This window comes from Suillus discolor (assembly GCF_016758755.1).
Source record: "Suillus discolor strain FC423 chromosome Unknown F5147scaffold_63, whole genome shotgun sequence".
Classification (NCBI taxonomy): Eukaryota; Fungi; Basidiomycota; class Agaricomycetes; order Boletales; family Suillaceae; genus Suillus; species Suillus discolor.
This window is the reverse complement of record NW_024541310.1, coordinates 238,515-257,203: the sequence shown is the minus strand read 5'-3', so window position 1 is coordinate 257,203 and position 18,689 is coordinate 238,515. Positions and strand designations below refer to the sequence as shown.

At 44.3% G+C, this 18,689-nt stretch overlaps 3 protein-coding genes across 3 annotated transcripts; 1 reads left to right on the top strand and 2 right to left on the bottom strand.

The window, feature by feature from the left end:
* Nucleotides 1-6,112: 6,112 nt before the first annotated feature.
* F5147DRAFT_777864 (uncharacterized protein) lies at nucleotides 6,113-6,662 on the bottom strand (the record flags this gene model as incomplete). The annotated part of the gene is made up of 3 exons (XM_041442042.1): nucleotides 6,113-6,342; nucleotides 6,384-6,483; nucleotides 6,540-6,662. 3 exons carry the CDS (start codon nucleotides 6,660-6,662, stop codon nucleotides 6,113-6,115), a joined length of 453 nt encoding a protein of 150 aa, XP_041288759.1.
* A 116-nt stretch (nucleotides 6,663-6,778) lies between these two features.
* F5147DRAFT_747415 (uncharacterized protein) lies at nucleotides 6,779-9,992 on the bottom strand (the record flags this gene model as incomplete). Its single annotated transcript, XM_041439947.1, has 8 exons — nucleotides 6,779-7,128; nucleotides 7,153-7,440; nucleotides 7,679-8,168; nucleotides 8,231-8,371; nucleotides 8,461-8,593; nucleotides 8,642-8,870; nucleotides 8,922-9,383; nucleotides 9,746-9,992. 8 exons carry the CDS (start codon nucleotides 9,990-9,992, stop codon nucleotides 6,779-6,781), a joined length of 2,340 nt encoding a protein of 779 aa, XP_041288758.1.
* A 711-nt stretch (nucleotides 9,993-10,703) lies between these two features.
* On the top strand, nucleotides 10,704-13,394 carry F5147DRAFT_656235 (uncharacterized protein; the record flags this gene model as incomplete). The annotated part of the gene is made up of 9 exons (XM_041434090.1): nucleotides 10,704-10,729; nucleotides 10,790-11,317; nucleotides 11,419-11,506; nucleotides 11,548-11,715; nucleotides 11,753-12,232; nucleotides 12,282-12,450; nucleotides 12,548-12,687; nucleotides 12,736-13,216; nucleotides 13,270-13,394. 9 exons carry the CDS (start codon nucleotides 10,704-10,706, stop codon nucleotides 13,392-13,394), a joined length of 2,205 nt encoding a protein of 734 aa, XP_041288757.1.
* Nucleotides 13,395-18,689: the final 5,295 nt, after the last annotated feature.

Below are 18,689 nucleotides of genomic sequence, written 5' to 3'. Positions count from 1 at the left end.
GCAGACTGGTCCACTCATGGACTGGTTTAAAACCAGTTGCAGGACTGCAAAAGACTGAAAATATTGGTCCTGGTCCAGTTGCCTCCAAATAGGGTCAAAAAACCGGACTGGACTTTAAAATACCATGGCCCTCCAGGCATCCTAGGACCTCACCTTTACCTCTATGTCTCTCTTTGCTTGACTTTCAATGGTGATTCTATCATATTCGGAGATACTCCATTTACATTGTGCTCTCTTTTCCTCATTATTGTGAATTCATATGTTCGCTACTGCAATATATGTCTCAACACTTTCATCACCTTCTTCCAAAGAGACCCAACCATCACATGGGAGTCCATGGGATTACAGCATTTTGTGTCCCAGAATGAAAAAAAATGCTGTAATGGAATGTAAAGTTGTGTACATCAGATGTGATGGTAAGAGTCCCACTAGGCCAACGGGCTACTCATATTGATTCTATCTGTCACCTGTCAAGTTACAAATTCACTTCACTAATGTGATTTTTCCTCCCTCACACTGCTTCCACAATATATGTTTCCACATTTTCATCTCCTTCTTCTATGCAGCCCTAACTCCCAAAATGCCAGATTATGGTTGCCATGTTGTCGCATGTCACAGTGGTTTTCCCGACCATCTTCTTTGGTATGAACTCCCAATGCAAAGTCCCTTTGTCTATTGTGTCTCTGGTGGTGAGGGGGCAATATGCACTTGAGTGGCAATTATGGATCCCCATATTGAATGGTTCTGCAGACATGCAGAATCCCCATTGCACATATTTCATTACTCTGCAATAATTTTGCACCCACCAAATTAACCACAACTTTTGGTAATCACTGGAAGCATGAAAGACTTTTTGACAAGAAAAATGTTGAAAATTTGTAAGAAAAGGTTTAAATAAACCTCTAATTTTGGTCCATTTAAACCTTTTTTACAATTTTTTCTTGCTGAAAAAGTCTTTCATGTAAGCTCGACAGAGAAACAATCTTGACAGCGGAAAACCGCATCATGGCTACCACACTTGCATTGGATGTCTGCACCCTGACTTCTTCTTTCCACTCGTATAAATTCATCCACATATGTTTGACGTTCTGGTAGCCAAAAAGACATGAGATTGTCCTATATGTTCTGAGATTAGATACAGCTTCTTCATAACACTGGAGACTTACTCCTGCAGTTCTCTAGTGTTTCTTTTCAGCTGTTAGTACCTCAGGCACTCCAAAGGCATCATCCACCTCACATGCAGGGTCAAAGTATTCTGTCTCATTCCAAGGATCATTGTCAGTGTGTGCAGTAGGGTCAGCACCAGTGGGCACAGTGCGTGCAGGTATATTTTTGTCTTCCCTTTCAGGCAAGCTAGTAGAGATAGGGGAAGTCAGAGTTGGTGATTTACGCTTGATCCAAATTGTGATTCAGAGGCCAATTCAAAATTTTAGATCGTCCTTGAATCATAGTTAACTTTGACCACCCCCAATTCAACTACACGATTCTGCTCCCTTTAAACACATTTATTATGTAATTATATTCAACTTGTCTACTACTGTTCTCCGTCTCAGGCTTCAAATACACTGGCGATAATGCCCTGTTTCACACCTAGACAGTGATGGGTTGAAAAATTACTCAGTGCCTTTATCAGGTATTGCATTGCTCAATTTAAATGTGCTAGATGTCATGCTGTGTGAAGCCGGCGTACTTTGCTAGCTGTGTTAGGATCTCATCAAGCTCCCTCTCTACCATGTCAATCAAGCTCTGAGTCAGAAAGCCTACCATCGTTCTTGTTGTCTGACTCAAACACCGACTCATGTCAATTGTTGAGCTCCAAGTCAGAAAGCCTACCATTATTCTCATTGTCCGACTCAAACGCTGACTCAGGCACCTCCATATCCAAAGCTCCACCTCTGAAGATGAAGACAATAGTGGTAACTCATCCAGTGATGAAGGTTCAACAATACAGTGAGGCACGAACAAGACTCCTGACTGTATCTATAAATGTTGTAAGGTCACGCATTGCCTAGTCTGCTATACTTGAGACAACAAGTGTGTTCAACCCTAAAGGGGAAGTGAGTGCAGCAAGGATCTAGAAGTATGCACTGAAGGCGCTACTGGTTGGCCAATGCAAGGTGCGAGAAAGTGCAGGTGCGCGAAGCGCAGGAAAGTGCGTGCATATATGCAGAAATGAGAGAGACTAAGAGCGAGTTTGCTTAAATGATGATATGATGCAAGACAAGAGATGTGAGTACAAGGTGAGATAGATGGATGTCAGAGAATAGATTGCTACTGCAACTTTCTAGAGAACTGGGTAGTGAGTACTTGGGGGTTCAGTCAGTTTCTAATAGTATGTACTGCTGGCGCTTACATATGATGCCTAAGCACTGTCATGTGGAGCCGAAGCGCTACCGAATAAGGTATGTAAAGATATATGTAAGTAAGGGTCCATGATAAAATAAAGGTGGAACAATATGCAAATAAGAGAAATGGAAATATATGCACTAGAGAGCTTGGTGGACAGTGGATGGATGTTTCTGGATGGCTGGCACTATACTAGGGCGCTCAAGTGCAGGAAAGTGCACGTGCATATACATTGTGAAGCACAGGAATGTGTGCGCATGTTGCGCGGAGAATTTGTCTGGGCAGACTCTGCATATCTGGTAAGTTGTCTGTTGATGTGGTGTACTTAGTGTTGTGGGCAGAATTCTGTGGGCAGAATCTGGCAGAATGACAAACCACTGGGGATCACAGTGAAAGATGTTTCAATAACTTTCACCACCTTATTTGGCCATAGTAACCTTTTCTGATCAGTCAGAGCAACTGAACTTCATTACCTGTAGATTTAAGAAATTTTTTGTTGTACAGCCTGTACTAGTACATAGACAATCATCACGACAGAATATTGACGACAATCTTGCAGGTCCTGAATCCATATCACTCAATGAGATTGATGCAGCATTTGCACTACTGGAATGTGAGAAAGACATGTTTGAACGAGAGCTGATTGATGGAAATGAGGTGTTGGAGGGCCAGGTTTATGATTTCGCGTCATTGGAGCATGTTGATCAAGGTCTTGCACCAAAATCTGTTGATGATGAGATCATGGTAATTGAACACACCTCACACAATGACGGACAGTGGGATGCGGATGTGCTGATGTCGTCAAACGGTGTTTCCTAGTAACATATTGTCATAGAATAGCTTGTAGTGCTTTGAAAATTTTGCCAAGTGGCAGAAGTGGTGGTTCTGCCGCTTCTGCCGGTTATGCCAACACAAATGCCCGCAAACAATTCTTCCTCCAGCACTAGGTGTACTACAGCAGAAACTTACATCAGTCAGTTACATACATGGGTCATTGCTCCATACAAGAAACCCAAGAAAGACCTCACACAAAAACAAAACAAAATGTTCAACAATCATGTGTCGATGGTGCAGATTTGGTCAAAGCATGCTATTGGGTTTCTGAAGGGACATTTTCAGTTGCTAAAAGGTCTTCGGGTAAGAATCAAGGACAAGAAATCTCACCAGTTTGCTACATACTGGGTTGCCGCTTGTGTTGGCCTTCATGCATTTGCAATGCAATGCGAGGCTGATGAGCGCAAAAGGGATAATTCCAATAGTGAAGATCCTTTCATAGCACTAGGCCTTTCATCAGACTCTGATTCCGACAGTCATGAAAACCTTCCTAGTATCTTGCAAGGCCTGGCCAGTGGGTTACCACCCTTGGCACCACTTGGAAAAGGTACTGAAGGCCTTTCAGGGTAGGTTTCATTGTAGGCAGTAACCTGCCTGAAAGCCCACCTCCACAGGGAGGCCTCCCCTTAGTTCCTGTTCAGGACTGTTGTAGAGCCTCCAGCGAGAAGGAGCTTATTCAAGAGGACCGTGGTGTGTTTCATAGAACCTCCAGCTAGGAGTTCATTTGATCAGTGACAATGTTTTATTTAGGTGTGTTTCAGTTGCTTCGCACATGTTTTAGAGGTGCTGCAGCTTGGTCTCACACCCCATGAGCTGTTTGTATTTGACCTCGACATGGAACACAGCAAGAACTTTGTATTTAATATTAGGAATACAAGAATATAAGTCTGTAGGACATTCTACGAGCATCACAGAAGTCCCTCCCCTGGTAGATCTAGGACCATGCAAGACGTTGAGACCTCTTTGCAGTGCATCATGGGAGACATTAAGACTTCCTTGCAATGCATCCTGGAAGGTGTTAGAACCTCCTGGTGCCTCTCGAGAATGCTAGTTCCCTGACGGTGGAGTCTCATACTTGGGATATGTGGAACATGTGAGGATGTTGCTGATGTTGGCATCGTACAGTAACAATTTGAGCATAGACAAGAGGACTACATGAACGGCCGGTTGATGGTCTGCAAGTAGAAACTGGTCAGATATTGCAGGGTTTGATGGGAGCTATAATATATTGATGCTCGAGTTGAAGATTGCCCAAAAGCTGTGGCTTTGGCCTGGCTTCAGACAGCTCTGGCCTGCAAAAAAATCCAAGCTGGGCCAAAGCTGCAAATGATGGCTGGCTTTGGCCCGGCTCTGGCCTGAGCCGCAGCTTGAGTAGGGAATCTGCAAAGTGAGCATGAGCAGGTCATTGTGAAACCAGGATCAACCTCATGACTCACCTGCGTGCCTCAGAATGCAGTTTTGACCTACGTGTATGTTTCATGAATGTATTTTGATGATGGATCGCGGCAGTCGAGAATGAGGTTGAGAATGTAACAATGCTCAAGTGAACATGTGACCATGTATCAGCAGCTCAGCTAGTACCCTTGGGCCTCAATGAGCCTGAGAAACCCCAATTGCAAGATCTGCATGGTACCACCAAGTCAGGCCATTTGATATTGAAAGAAGCAAAGTACTGAAGTTCTGCTCTAGTCAGCTCATCTCACTTGATTACACTGGCAGTCACAATGGTGAAACGAGTCCATTCCTGATACGTCCTTAGTCATTATGGCAGCACCTTCCACCAGTCATTCTCTTTTCTAGATGCTGATGTTGTGCTGGGTGCCAAAGATCATACTCTGTTCCATATCCACTCATGGATGCTCAAGATGACATCAGGCTGGTTCCAATCCCTCCTCAACAAAACCCTCTTCCAAATCACCCTGAGGTCATCAATCTAGATGAGGACTCACACACACTAGAGTCCTCTACTTATAATTTGCAGTCTGCCAACCAATCCGCTCATATTGCATGATGAGGTTGATGCACTGTTATTCGCCGCAGAAAAATATGATATGCCAGGGCCTATGCCGCTCATACGCCTGCTTATTATGTCACCCCCGCTCTAGACCAGCCTCTGTGTCTATACGCAGCTGCGACTCATTGTGGATGGAAAGAGGAGGCCAGACATGCATCCACACAGTTGCTTGCTCTCAACATCCACACACAGGAACATCAACCCATCCTCCAAAAGCTGCACACAGGCGCTGTGCTTGACCTGATGAACTTACATCACAATGGACACCAGGGCATTCAGCAATGACTTGATGAGCAGCCATTCGTGACAGGAAGCATGACAGCATCTCACTGCGAGTATGGAACTTGAAGAGTGGGAAACAGATAAGAGACGGCTGGCAGGAGTTGCAGGATGGAGAAATTAAAGTGTGGACCATAGTGTTGTCTACCAACAGAAAGAAGGTGGTCAGCTGGAGCCTGGAGTGAAGTGCATGGCCAACAAGGCTGCATGAGATAGCATGTGTGTTGCAATGTACATCAGTAAATTCGCACAATGCTTAACATGCTTTAATGTGCTTTTTCGTCACTTGTCATGAAAATGTTTGACATGCCGCTGTTTAGTTGTGCTTAGTCACTTGTCACTATTTTTTTCCAAGCACTTACAAGTGCAGTCAAGCAGTTAAGTAGTGAAAGCGAGAAAAAGTGAAAACATTGTATACAATTGAATTAAGTAGCTACAAATGAGTAATGATACTAAGTTCCTCGCTGTGCTCGACAACGAGCAGCGTGACAAAAGTTCAGCGGCTGAAAAAAGTCTATCTTCAGCCCACTGGTATCATTCACTAGTAGCAAACACTTACTCTGATCATCAAACAATGAACCTCACACAAATGGTGAGTGCTGCGTCTTGTGTGCGAATGGATGCAATCGCTCGTAACACTTAGTCCAGTTTGGAGAAGATCAGAGACGCGTTGTAGTAGACACTAATGTCTACTACACGCGAGGAAGACGCAACAAAGCAAGGGGACCAGGAGTTGAAGGGAGAGGCCTGGGAGTGATCAGGAGTTTGGGGGTTGGGATTTGGAGGGCGATGAGGGCACTTTGTGGGTGCCTGGATGAAAAGACGCTTGCAAGTGTTCATGACTTGGCGTGAAGCTGTGTGCCGGTGGACTGGAGGTGAGTCAATATATTTTGATAAACAAATGACTAACTCACATTGGTATTAGAATCATTCAAACGAGAATGGATGGATGGAATTTGTGAGGCTGGGAACGGATCAGGAGTGGATGGCTGTAGTTGTTGTTGCTGCTGCTGACGAGAGTCGCTAGTTAGTATCTCTTGTTGTATTCGTCGTAGCGCATGGCGACATCACCTTCCGTATCATCTGGTTGTGCAATGGGAGTGTTGGCTATTTCTTCATTCTTGCCATTATTATATTCATCACACCGCATGACGACGTCACCCGTCATCCGTTTCTTCATTCTCGCCATTGTTATATTTGTCGTACCACATGACGACGTCACCCATTGTATCGTCTGGTTGTGCAGTGGGGGCGTCGGCCGTTAGTAGTCTTTGTCTTTGTCTCAATCTCCTCGAAGTTTGGCGATCACGACGCGATCTCGAAGGCATGGTGATCAGCAAATTTATTAACATAGAATGAGCGAAATGCATCATAAGAATGAAAGTACTTGATGTCATCAGCGATGAAGTCGGGACCATAGACAGGGATTAAGTGTGCTGCATGGTAAACTGTGTCGATATGGATGATGGCGAAGTTTGGGGTGCCGTCGTCATAAACACTTGGACAGACTATCCACATGCCAGTATCCTCGTCTGCACAGTCACTGACCTTGTCGAACCACTGAACAAGGGCACATGGATATGTGACCCAATCAAACTTGAAAGAACAAAAACATTTGGCTCTTGCAACTTTGAGCCCTTTCATCCCTTCAAGGTCTGAATTGGTGTTGACAAACACACAATCATTATGGGGAGAGACGTTCCGCCAGAGTGGACAAGCTTGGATCTGTTCGTGTTGCATGCCGCCGATGCCACTGGGATCACTTGGGGCATAGAATGTTGCGGCTGCAGAATTGAAGACATAAAGTCCACCTTCATGCCGAGGACAGCTAGCAGCAGGGACATCCTCCGGGTTGCGGGGATCGTTCAGGAAGAGTTGAGAGAACAGAAAGTACCGGATAAAGTGTCGCAGGTGAGGTACGTCGACCTCATCCGCTAGTTCTGCTACAGTCCGTATGCAATTTTGTTCTATTAAAACCTTAATGAGTATCAAAATTAACTAGAGCATTACTTGCGAGGTGTCCTTGCCTTACAAGGTGTCTTTGCCAGCTGCACAAAAGTGAGCTTAAATGGGCCATCAACAGCTTCACCCTCATCAACCTCACCTTCCACTTCTGGTGCGATCACCGGGGTGTTTGGCTCATCTTCAGGGCCGACAGCTGCATATTAAGTAAGTAAAATGATCTGATTAAGTATGAAAACTTACCGAGAGCAGCCACGGCTCTTGATAACACAGAGCCAACGAGCATCCCACGAGCAGCAAAGTCCCAGCAACTTGCTGCGAGTTTATCAAGCCATTGGTTAGTCAATAGCATTTGACCAAGGGCGTTGTGCTTGTTAGACCACCACCAAGGTTCCTTCACCGCCTTGATGTGTTTGGATTCCGTGATCGACAAACATAATCCATTTGGCGCACCAAACAACCAGATCATGTCCGCATAGTGGATCATTGAGTGTTGACGAGGTAATGAGAAGTGAGGGACTGTGCCTGTGGTTTCGAAAATCTGGCAGTAGTGGTGGAACCTAGTGAGCACATCACTGAGTTGAACCAGAGAGGCTTCGGTAATTACATTGCGTCGTGCAATATAACAAAATTCTAAAAGCACGCAAAACGCGCGCACCATATCTTGAGGTACATGGCCTTCAATAGCCGGAATGAAAACCTTCATGAGGGCCTTGGAATTGTTACCCATCCACTGTTTGAAGCCGCAGCCGTCAGGAAATTACCATAGACCAGTGAATGACGGAGTGAGGTCACGTACCTGTGATCTATGTCACTCATGATCTCTTCTCCTAGTTTGGTCCCATGCATAAGTTTGAGATACTTTAGTACCCAATCCACAAGATGATCCTTGAAAGTGCCTTTGACTAGCTGGTGGAGGAGATCAAAGGATATCAACTGATGAATGTTGGCTCAGGGAGAATTATTTGTGAATGGCTGTACAAAATAAATAAGTACATAATTTGAGAGTGGGTAGTATCACTCACGACGAGAACGCTAACGATACAAAATTCATGCCACAATGTATCTGAGTCTATGTTTTCACGTACGAGGAGATCTGTATGCTCTCGAGTGCGTGGGATACCACCATTATCCAGGTCACCCCAATGTGCAAGACATCTACAAACATTGTCAGTAAAAGTTGAGTAGAATTAAGAAAGAGCTCACTTCAGGCACCAGTTTTTGACGGTACAAGATAGCACCAGTTGCTCCTCATAGTCAGCTATATAAGGTCCTAGGCCAAATATAATGCGTTGAAAATGACCATCTGCACAACACAGGACCTCGTACTCGGTCATCGCAGGCTTCAGGGTGGAAAGAATTGCAGATAGCAAGCAGTGAAAAAGCTGGCAGCAAAATAGATGAAATGAATCGCCGTGAGCATATTTCCTTGTAGCTGCGCTATAGATCAGATGAAGAACACAATTTTAAACATTAATACACATACTTTTCGGTATAGAGAGGAAACCAATGATAACGAGAGCATCATGATGAGCGCGTCGCACATTGTTGTGCACATTGCCGATCGAGGCATACAAGGGGTAATATTTGTTATTACCCGTGCCCACAGATACAGTGGTCTTGTCACTCCCAAGGATTATTGGGATGAACATTGATCCATGTGTGTTCGGATCCTTCGATAACTTGTCCTGATAAATGTTGGTATGCCCCGAGTTATAAGAAATGCATCGAATACATACGGCTTGTTGCCATGCCCAGTCTCCAGACATAAAGTCTTTCCATCGGCGTGTATCATCTGATGAATCATACTCTCGAAATGGCGCATAGTCAATCTCACCCTTGTAGGTGGTATTGGCCAACATGTTGTGTGCCATCACACAGGGGTCTCTGTACCAAACTTCATAGTCTTTGCCCATCCACAGAGGAGTATCGTGCTCAGGGTGTTCCCCTGTGTATTGAACCAAGAGACATTGTCAAGGGACATTGCCAAGCTGTGTAGCATCAATGACCTTGTGCAAATCCTTGTGGTCCACAAATGGAGGGGAGTCGTTGTGTTTTAATAGCTGCGCAGCCATCAAGTCGAATAGTATGCCCGAAGCTTTGTTAGACATATGGCATTGCTTGAGGGTAAACTCTGCCATTGAAAACTCAACATCACTGCGATACAGACTCCAGTCATGAGGAGACTTCAGTGGAGCAGGAGTTGGTGGTGTACTGGGCGGTAGAAATACACTGTCAGCTGTGCATGGCAGTCCTAAGAGCGTGTCTGAGTCACGATTCATGAAAGGGCACTGATTGAAAGGAACTTACCATTGATGAGCGAATGATACGTACGATAGTAACGCCCACTCACGTCCATAAATTCTGACTCTGGATCCTCATCATCATCCAATGGTACGACATCAGGTGGGGGTGGCGAGAAATCAGGAGGAGGTGGCAAGAAATCAGGAGGAGGTGGCGACTGAGGTGGAGTTGGTAGAAAATCAGGAGGAGGTGGCGACTGAGGCGGTGTTGGTAGAAAATCTTGAGCGAGTGCAACTAGATGGCACGCATGCATGTGTTGAGTGCGGCTTGAGGCGTTTCGAAACCAGCACATACAGCCTGGAGATAAACATGGAAACTGAAGGGAACAATGAGTAGGGCGAATTCCAGGCATGGTATGAGGAGTGCGGGTTGATACAGTGTATGGCTAGCAAAAGATTTCAGAGACTAGGGAAATATTCAGGGTTCAACAATGGCCTCTAATATCGGATCCAGACTCTGCTCGTTTTGGCGATGGGCGGCTAAGTTCTGGTAACATGGACAGTTATGTAACCGCACCACCAGAAATTTTTGGTGAACTTTACATTGCCGGGCCACTGGAAAGGTTTTGGTGAACATCCGCGAATGGCACCCCACCATCAGAAAGGTTTTGGTGAGTATTGTCACCTCACCACCAGAACTGAAATATCCCCAGTGCACGTCAATATACCAACGGACAGGTTTTAGTAAATGTTGATACTCACCAGACTAAAGGTATTTCAATTTGGCATGGGTCTTTTTATTCTGCCAAAAAAGTGCTGGCAAATATGCTCCGGAGGTTTATGTCAGTCGCAGTAGACTCACATTAGTTAGATAGACAAATACATCAGACTATTAAGTAGGGTTCGTTAATTATTCAGAGTCAGCTATCAACCATAAATTTTAAAATGTAATGAAACTCGCCTTGAACTCCCGGTAACCCATCGCCTCCAACTTTCTTCAGCCTCCAAATCCCTCCATTGACACAATGTCTCAGCCCAACGCAGTTACACAGTGCATGGCAACTTGACCTAAGAATGAAACTCAACATCCGGGATGCATCTTGATTGAAAGTCAGGGAAAGAGACGTACCGCTGCTCAGAAGGCTGCTGACGAACAGCGTGAAAAGGAGGCAAAGGAGGCAAGTAATAAAGCTGTGCAGGAAAGTTATCAGTGTATTGCAACTATGCAAGCACAGATGCAGGCTGATCAAGATAATGCCCGTGTTGACGCACCTAAGCCTAAGTGTCCTCGTGCACGCCAAGTGGGGAAGGCTGCAAAAACCTCAAAGACCCCCGACTTGACTATGGATGGTGGGCAAGCAGGAGCAGAAATTGTCGCCACTGATAAGCCTGTTGTTGCCAAAGGCAAGGGTCAAAAGGGTAGAGCCAGACAGTTAGCAGCTGGTGCTAATGTTGAATATCCTGCGAGTGATGAAGACTTGGAGGAGGAGCCGGTAGCAGCAAAACCCCAGAGAAAAAAGACCACCAAACCACTGGTGAGAGATGCGATTGAAGCGTTAAACACTGGCGTCGTTATCGAGTCATTCGACGGATCAACAAAGGCACGTGACGCAAACATTCAGAAGCTTCAATTGGATATGTAAGTGTTTGTCTTAACAGTAACTATGAGTCTCCTTTGACTGAAACTGCCCTTTTTTTCTTCAATATCGCAATAATTAATTCTGATATCGATACTGCAAGTCCCAAACAATTTTCATATTCTGGACGTATCCCGGGGTGGGTATCGATTGTTCCCGCAAACGCCTCAAAGCCATCCTCCGTGTCCAAGGTTGCTACTTCGCACCCACCAGTACTACTACTTTCTCTAAGCTCACAAGAGGGAACACTATCAGCAGCAATGGTCCACCTCCGTCCACACCCATCAGTATTCCCGATGCTGGGTCTACTTTCTCGAACCTGTATGCATCTGATGTTGACGAGGACGAGGAGCTGTTCAATAAACCTCTTTCTGGTTTCACAGGCAAAAAGGCTTTAACTGTGAGTCTGATCATATTGATATTCAAATTTGATGTAGTTCCAACCAAAACTGCAAATCACGTCCAAAGCTCTTGACGATGTTTTCCCTCGTGGTGCAACCTCAGAACCTGATCCAATTGAGGATGCCAAGCATGCAGAAGTCCCCCGTGATATCTGCGACCAAATTATCTTCATGAATTTGGATATTGGCAATATCACCCCTCCTCCACAGCTTGCCTTCCTGGGGGACTATAAGTCCAATTCCAATGCCAGTCACGAGCTACAGGCCACGGATTATGACTCTGACCTTGTACCTCCACCCCTTGCCCAAAAACCCACATCTCACTCCATCTTCCCAGTGGATTACAAGTTGCTGGCTGCAAGCCAGAAGCAGAAACAGCCACCTCTTCTGAGCGATGACGGCTTATTGTTGCTGTCATCCGATGATGAAATCGTGGAGGTCACTAATGACCGTATGATCACAACTAAGGCTGAACCTACTTCTGAACCAGTGTCCATGCACTGGTTGACATCTATGGTTTGTTTTGTTTGCTTGATTCTATGTTTAACTGATTGCGAGTTGTCAGACCAACATTGCTACCACTCTCAAAGCCCCTCCGGCAAAACGGCTGAAGTCCGAATCATCCACTACTACTATAACTGGTTCCCATCTTGCTATCGCCACTTCTCCAAGGCAATTGCATGTTCTGCATTCAGAAAGAAGCATCTTCCAAAGGGTTGTCAGATGGCAAACAAGTGGGCAAGGGAGTTCATTCCTACTGCCATTCGCTGTGTTGGCAATTTATACGAAGTATGGACTCTATCAGATGACATTCTCTGTCCTATCTTGCAGTCAGCCTTGGACGCGGTCTACAAAGACAAGATTCCACACATGGTTACAGCAGACAGGCCCACAGGCCCTCAGCCTGGGACGCGGTCTACAAAGACAAGATTCCACACACGGTTACAGCAGACGGGCCTGTCATCGCCCTCGTATATTTTTTTTCGCACATGATGTAAATCTGATCATTTTATTTGCAGACCCTCCAGCGGTTGTCGAAGTGGCACAATAGTATTAGCAATGTGGCTCTCATTGTACTCGCAAACTTCATGATCTCCCAGGAGGACCTCGACACCGATCAGGACCATCAAGATTTTGCATCGGGCTTGCTCGAAAATCTCTGCTTTTTGTTCGGGGACATCTCAGAGGACAGAGAGATGTCCAGACCATTCCAGTCTGACCTCCTTGTGCAGGTCCTCGTCCAGCACAAATGTGCCACGTCTGGCACTGTCAACATGCCAGGAATAAACAACACATTGCTGGGACACTCGAAGGGCGCTCTTGCTCTCATTACAGCAGTGGCATGTATTTTTTTCCTCCTCATACAGCTGACTCACCCTGTGTTTTGGATGGAACATGCCATCAAACTTTTTGCCAATGGGCAGATGCTTCTGAGCGACATCGACACCGCTGGCAACTGCCGAAACAACAAGACCCTGCTGCACATTAATCTGTCAATGGGTAAAGAGAGTAGTGTTCCATTGGCGTTTTCAGATACCAATTCAGGCGTGCAGACCAGGGCTTACATCACATCTATCAGCCGCTTGCCATTTACTGCATTGCAGAGCTCGCACACAACCTTGCCATGAAGAGGTGCGGCACATGGATGGAGGTGGATGACCAAACTGAGGATGAGTGAGCCCTCATTTTCTAAAGGTAATGTTCTTCGCTCTTGTTATCATCTTGAATCTGACTACTACTACTACTACTAGCTGGTACCTTGGTTGTTTTCTCATTCAAGTTGCCACGCTGTTGCTGTCTTGTTGCTGTCGCCATCTTGTTGTGCCGTCTTGTCGGTGGTGCCTCTACTACTAGCACTAATGTCATCATACTACCATTTTTATTGTCCGTTTCAATGTTTTGTTCTATTTTTAGTTTCACACTTATTCTACTTACTACTACTTATTTTTCTTGCTACCTACTTAATTGTCTTGTTTGGTTGAAATGCAAATGTTTTTTTCCTCGTAACAAGAGTGATCAAGCACAAATAAGTTGAAAATAAGTTGAAAATAAGAGCGAAAAAGGGGATATAAATTAAACCTATCATGATTGCAATGCACTACATTCTCAAATAAGTGCACAGAAAGTGCAAAAAAAGTGAACAAAAGCTAAATACAAGAGGAAGGGATCTGCTTTTGAACTTGTTGAAGCTTGTGACAAGGAGATGATATGATTCTTGTGCGCTCTTATGTGAGAAAATAAGTGACGAAAAGGAAGGTAAGGAATGTGCAAATTTACTGATGTAGATGTGTTTCTCGTGTGACTTTATATTCCAACACAACAAAAACCTTTTCTATATATGATCATAATATCAGCATATATGACAATATCTACGGCTCACCAGTTGTCTGATGCATATGATCAGCTGGTTGGTATAGTTAAGAGATGTGAAGCACAATGGGGCGACATTGATGGCACTTTCACTGGATGGCAAGATGATTGCATGCGGGAGGAGAGATGGAAGCATTCAGTGGTGGGACATGATCAGTGAGATGATCAAAGGAGTTTGAAGTTTGGATGAATGGTACTGTTGTATGTGTACCATAGCTAGTACACAAAGATCATGTGACACTGCACGACATCGCAAATTGTATGGAGAATCACAAGAGAATGATTGTAAATCAACTTGAGAAAGATCTGGAACTGCATAGCTCTCAAGAAGCCTCGTGAAATGCTCTTGAGAGGCTTAAGCAGCCAATCAGATGACAAATAAAACTCCAATCAAGACATAAAACATTGATTATGGACTGTGTATGGACGATAGCAGCATCTTGAATTGTCCAAAGTAGCAGTATAGCAGTCCCTATAGATCACAAGACCATCATCAAGTATCATTGTAAGGTAGATGATCCAGAACACTGCACTTTGCAGTATTATGAACATTTAACTTTCAAGAGTTTGAAGCTGGCTACTGTAGTCCAAGTCTGTACTATGTAGGACTGAAACTTGTCTCAGATCAAAATTCATCTCACTCTCATAACCCACTCGACTCTTGGTGACCTGCTTCACTTTCTATGCTCTTCAGCTTTTTGTTATGAGCACAGACTAGTGTACACTAGTATCTACTTAGTAGTTTTTTTGTTTGGCAATCCAGCTGTAGTAGTATTCTGGCATGCACAAAACATGATCTAACCGCCTGCTGCTGGATGATCCTACTGCCTCATACCTTCATAGCAGAGTTTACCCTTGGGTAGCACATATATTATATAAAATAGCTATTGCTACAAAAACATGTATCGTACTAGACAGTTAATAGCATCACCAATTGATGAGGTCTGCAACTGTGCAATAGCAGGTGCTGTGGAGTGTTCCGTACAGCCTATTTGAACATTATCAGCATCTTACTATGTTAAATATTGAGACTGATAAGTAGAGAGCGTCCACTCACATTGCTATCATAGCTTTGTCATGCAGCAACTGTAATTAGCTCTTAGATGACAAGAGTGTGCTACAGGACTGGAGTCCAGGAGGGCACAATTGGGGCATGTGGGTGTGATGCAGTGCAGTTGAGTGATGCAAGGCAGCCAGTCACAGAGTAGACAGCGGCCCCATGCTCATCTGCATGCGAGGGAGATATACAGTAGAGAAAAAGTATGAATTGGGTGGGAAATGGAAGGGGCCATGGCTGTGCAGTTGCTGCACATGGTAGCACAAGTATCAAGAGAGGTAGGTCTCATGAACATTGACGGGGCAGCAGGCAGAGTCTGAGGTGGCGACACCTCAAACAATACCTGCATAGAACTATCAGACACTAGAAATTGATATATCAGAGAAAGTCATACCTCCCTGTCTCAGGTAATGGGAAGTTTGTGAGGTGCTAGAGGTTGTGATTGAATGTAGTGGCGGATGCCATGCGCTGGAGGTCTGAGAGGATGTGCTGGAGGTCCAAGAGGACTCAGATATACAGATGTATGAGAGTATGTGCTAGAGGTACAACACCTGCCTGTTACATTACAGGAATATCAGAAATGGTGCTAGTGAATGCTGGGAATCACATAAGGTATAAGAAATGGAAAAGTACCATTTTTAAGCAGTACCTCTTAAGTAAAATACATAATAGACAAAAATCCATGTTGAGGTGGGGAGGTTCTCGGGGCTCAAGAGCAGCACGAGGCATCCAGGCATCCTGGAGGTGAAGCATGTGAGCAGCCTGGCAGGAGGGCAACAAGGTAGTAGTGGGAGGACAAAGAGGTAGTAGTGGGAGGCAGGGCAATGAGGTATGATATTATTTTTAGAACAGATCCTAAATTACATTGGAGAATCATGGGCCTTTCAGGCTGGTTTCCCATAACATAGGAACCCGGCCTGAAAGCCTACCTTTTGCCTCCAAAAACTGCTGCCCGAGGTGTGGGTTACGTCTCCACAAAGATATGAGCAGTTGAAACATTGTTTGTTCAGAGCAAAGGATTACAAAGGAAGGCAGCAAGACTTAGAAGAAGATGGGGACATCTAGTTTTTATGTAGTTGAGAACATGATTTGAACTAAGTACTTGGAATGAGATTAATCTGACGGGAAAATGATGGATGATCCATCAAATGATTCGGAAGCTGTGTTAGCTGTGTTGTCACTTGCATAAGACTCAGCAGCAGGTGATGAGGGAGTGATATATGCAGAAGTTGGTGGATATGGCAAGTGTGGGTGAGAACTGCTCAAAGGACTGGGAAAGGTATTGTACATGTTGAATTCATGGAATCCATGTTGTTAGCTTGTTCCTTCCATAGTAGTAAGACACATTCTCATCTTCTCTTGTTGCTGCTCCCTCGCATAGGCCAACTTTTCCTTCTGCAACTCAAGCTTTGCCAACTTTGCTTTTGCCTGTACAGTGTCCTTCTCTATTCTTGCCTTGGCCACTTCAAGCTCTTTCTATCTAGTCACTTCCTCTACTTGTGCAATTTCAGCAAATTTATCCTTCTTTCATCTCTTCACTGGATTCTTTGGGGCCTTAGTAGTGGTGGCAGGTCTGGACATCCCAGGTTGTGGGCCTGTTTTGAAACCTGTAACACTACTCTTACTCTGCCTTTCTCCACTCATTAATGCCTTTCACTTTGAGAGCACTTCATCAGCAGCGCTGTCTAAATCCGACAATGGCCACTCGTCAAAGCCATTTGAAACATCTGGTTTATCAGACATAAATCTACTATTGGGTTCGGAGCTGTGAACAGTCAGAGCTGACATGTCATAGTCCATCTGCATCAGCAAATCATCCAGTTCCTTTTTGTGCCTTAGATTACTTAAAAGGTGGCTAAGGAGAATAAGGACTATTAAGGAGTAATTTCATACTTAATTATATTTATTCTAAGGCGCATGGTGGCTGCAAGTCAGCCTAAGGAGAATTAAAGAGAATTAAGGAGGTTACTTGTGTGCCTGAACTTTCTTGAATACACCACTTTCTAGTATTTTGCTTATAACTCACTAGGATGTCAACCAAAAAATGTCATGAGACTATGGATAGACTACCCTTGACAAGGGTTACAACTTTGATTTTCTTTCAAAAAGTTCACATGGTCTATCATTGTCACTTATCAAAATCCTAATGGTAGATTTGTATTTGATTCTAAGTCCAATGGATATAGTATATATATCAATTGCTGCCTACATATGTACAAGGTAATATAGTCTACTGGTAAAGCTGCTTGACAGTTTGAGAATTGATCATGTGATCTTAGCTGGGTCAGCTGGATGATTGAGAGTTCAAACCAGCTATGTGGTAGAAAATAAAGTGCACTTTTTGACATCACTTTGACTTATTCTAAGGAAATTTTTTTAGTTTATGGCGAGGGATGTACTTATTCTCCTTAGAAAAAACAGCCTTAATATTCCTTATTATGTGAATTAAGGCATATAAGGACAAATAAGGCACTCCATGATTTGCTGATGACTGACTGTGCCCAAGACCAATGGGAGCTTGATTTGGGCGCTCAGCAGAACCACAGGCATGCTTCTTTAATAATTGCTGGCATGAAAAAAATGTTGAACAGTAGGTAGCTAGTTGTCATAGAGGTACACACCCCACTTTGTTGTAAACAATTTTTTCACTATTGATCTTGTTTTCTACTTGAGTTATACCCATACCTGTCTCATCCATTTCTCATCATGTACTTGTGCATGATCTCGGATATTCTGTGGGACCATATAGTAAGTGCATGCATCACTTGATGTCATCAGGATGACACTTACCTCTTGATTCAATTTTTGATCTTATTAGCCCAAGTGCCTTTCTGTTTGGGAGTGATGGCATGCGAGAATGGTGTATGATAGTCCAGATGGTTCTCAAACAGTGTGACACATATGGCCCAGTGGTACACTGCCTTTATCTTGCCACCAGTCGGTGAATTTGCTCCAGGAGAAGGAAATAGCCCTTGCTTGATATTTGTGTTGTCTGTGATGGCAGACAGGAGAGCAGCACTGGTTGTTGGGGTCCAGCTGGACTCGAATGAGTCATAGGTAAATGAAGGTAAAAATTGGCCCAGACTCAGAGGTAGGTACTAGATATCAGTCTTATCTTCAAGTTCAGGCTGACCATCATGATCACTATCCACTAGCAGCTCACTATCACTTGCATTTCCTTTTTTCTTGCTGGCCTTTGACGGACCTTTTCTCCAGTTCTTGGGTGCCTTTGGTGCTTGATCTGGAGCTTGCTGGCCTTTTTCGCCATTGGTTGAGTTTGGAGTAGGAAAAGAAAAACACCTTGTACTCACATCAATTTTGGTGCTACCACAACAATGGAGAGTAAGTAATCATATGTATTTTGTATGTAATATGTCATCTCAGTCTCAGTAAATTAGGAGGTAGGGAAGGCACATTTTGCTTTGTGATCTGTGACCAAGACTTATTTTCATACTGACATCAGCTGGTGTGACACATGACTGTCAAATTGATTGCATTGGTACAGTAAGTGCGCTAAAGAGAGTGCCTATGTGAATTTAGGGGCCT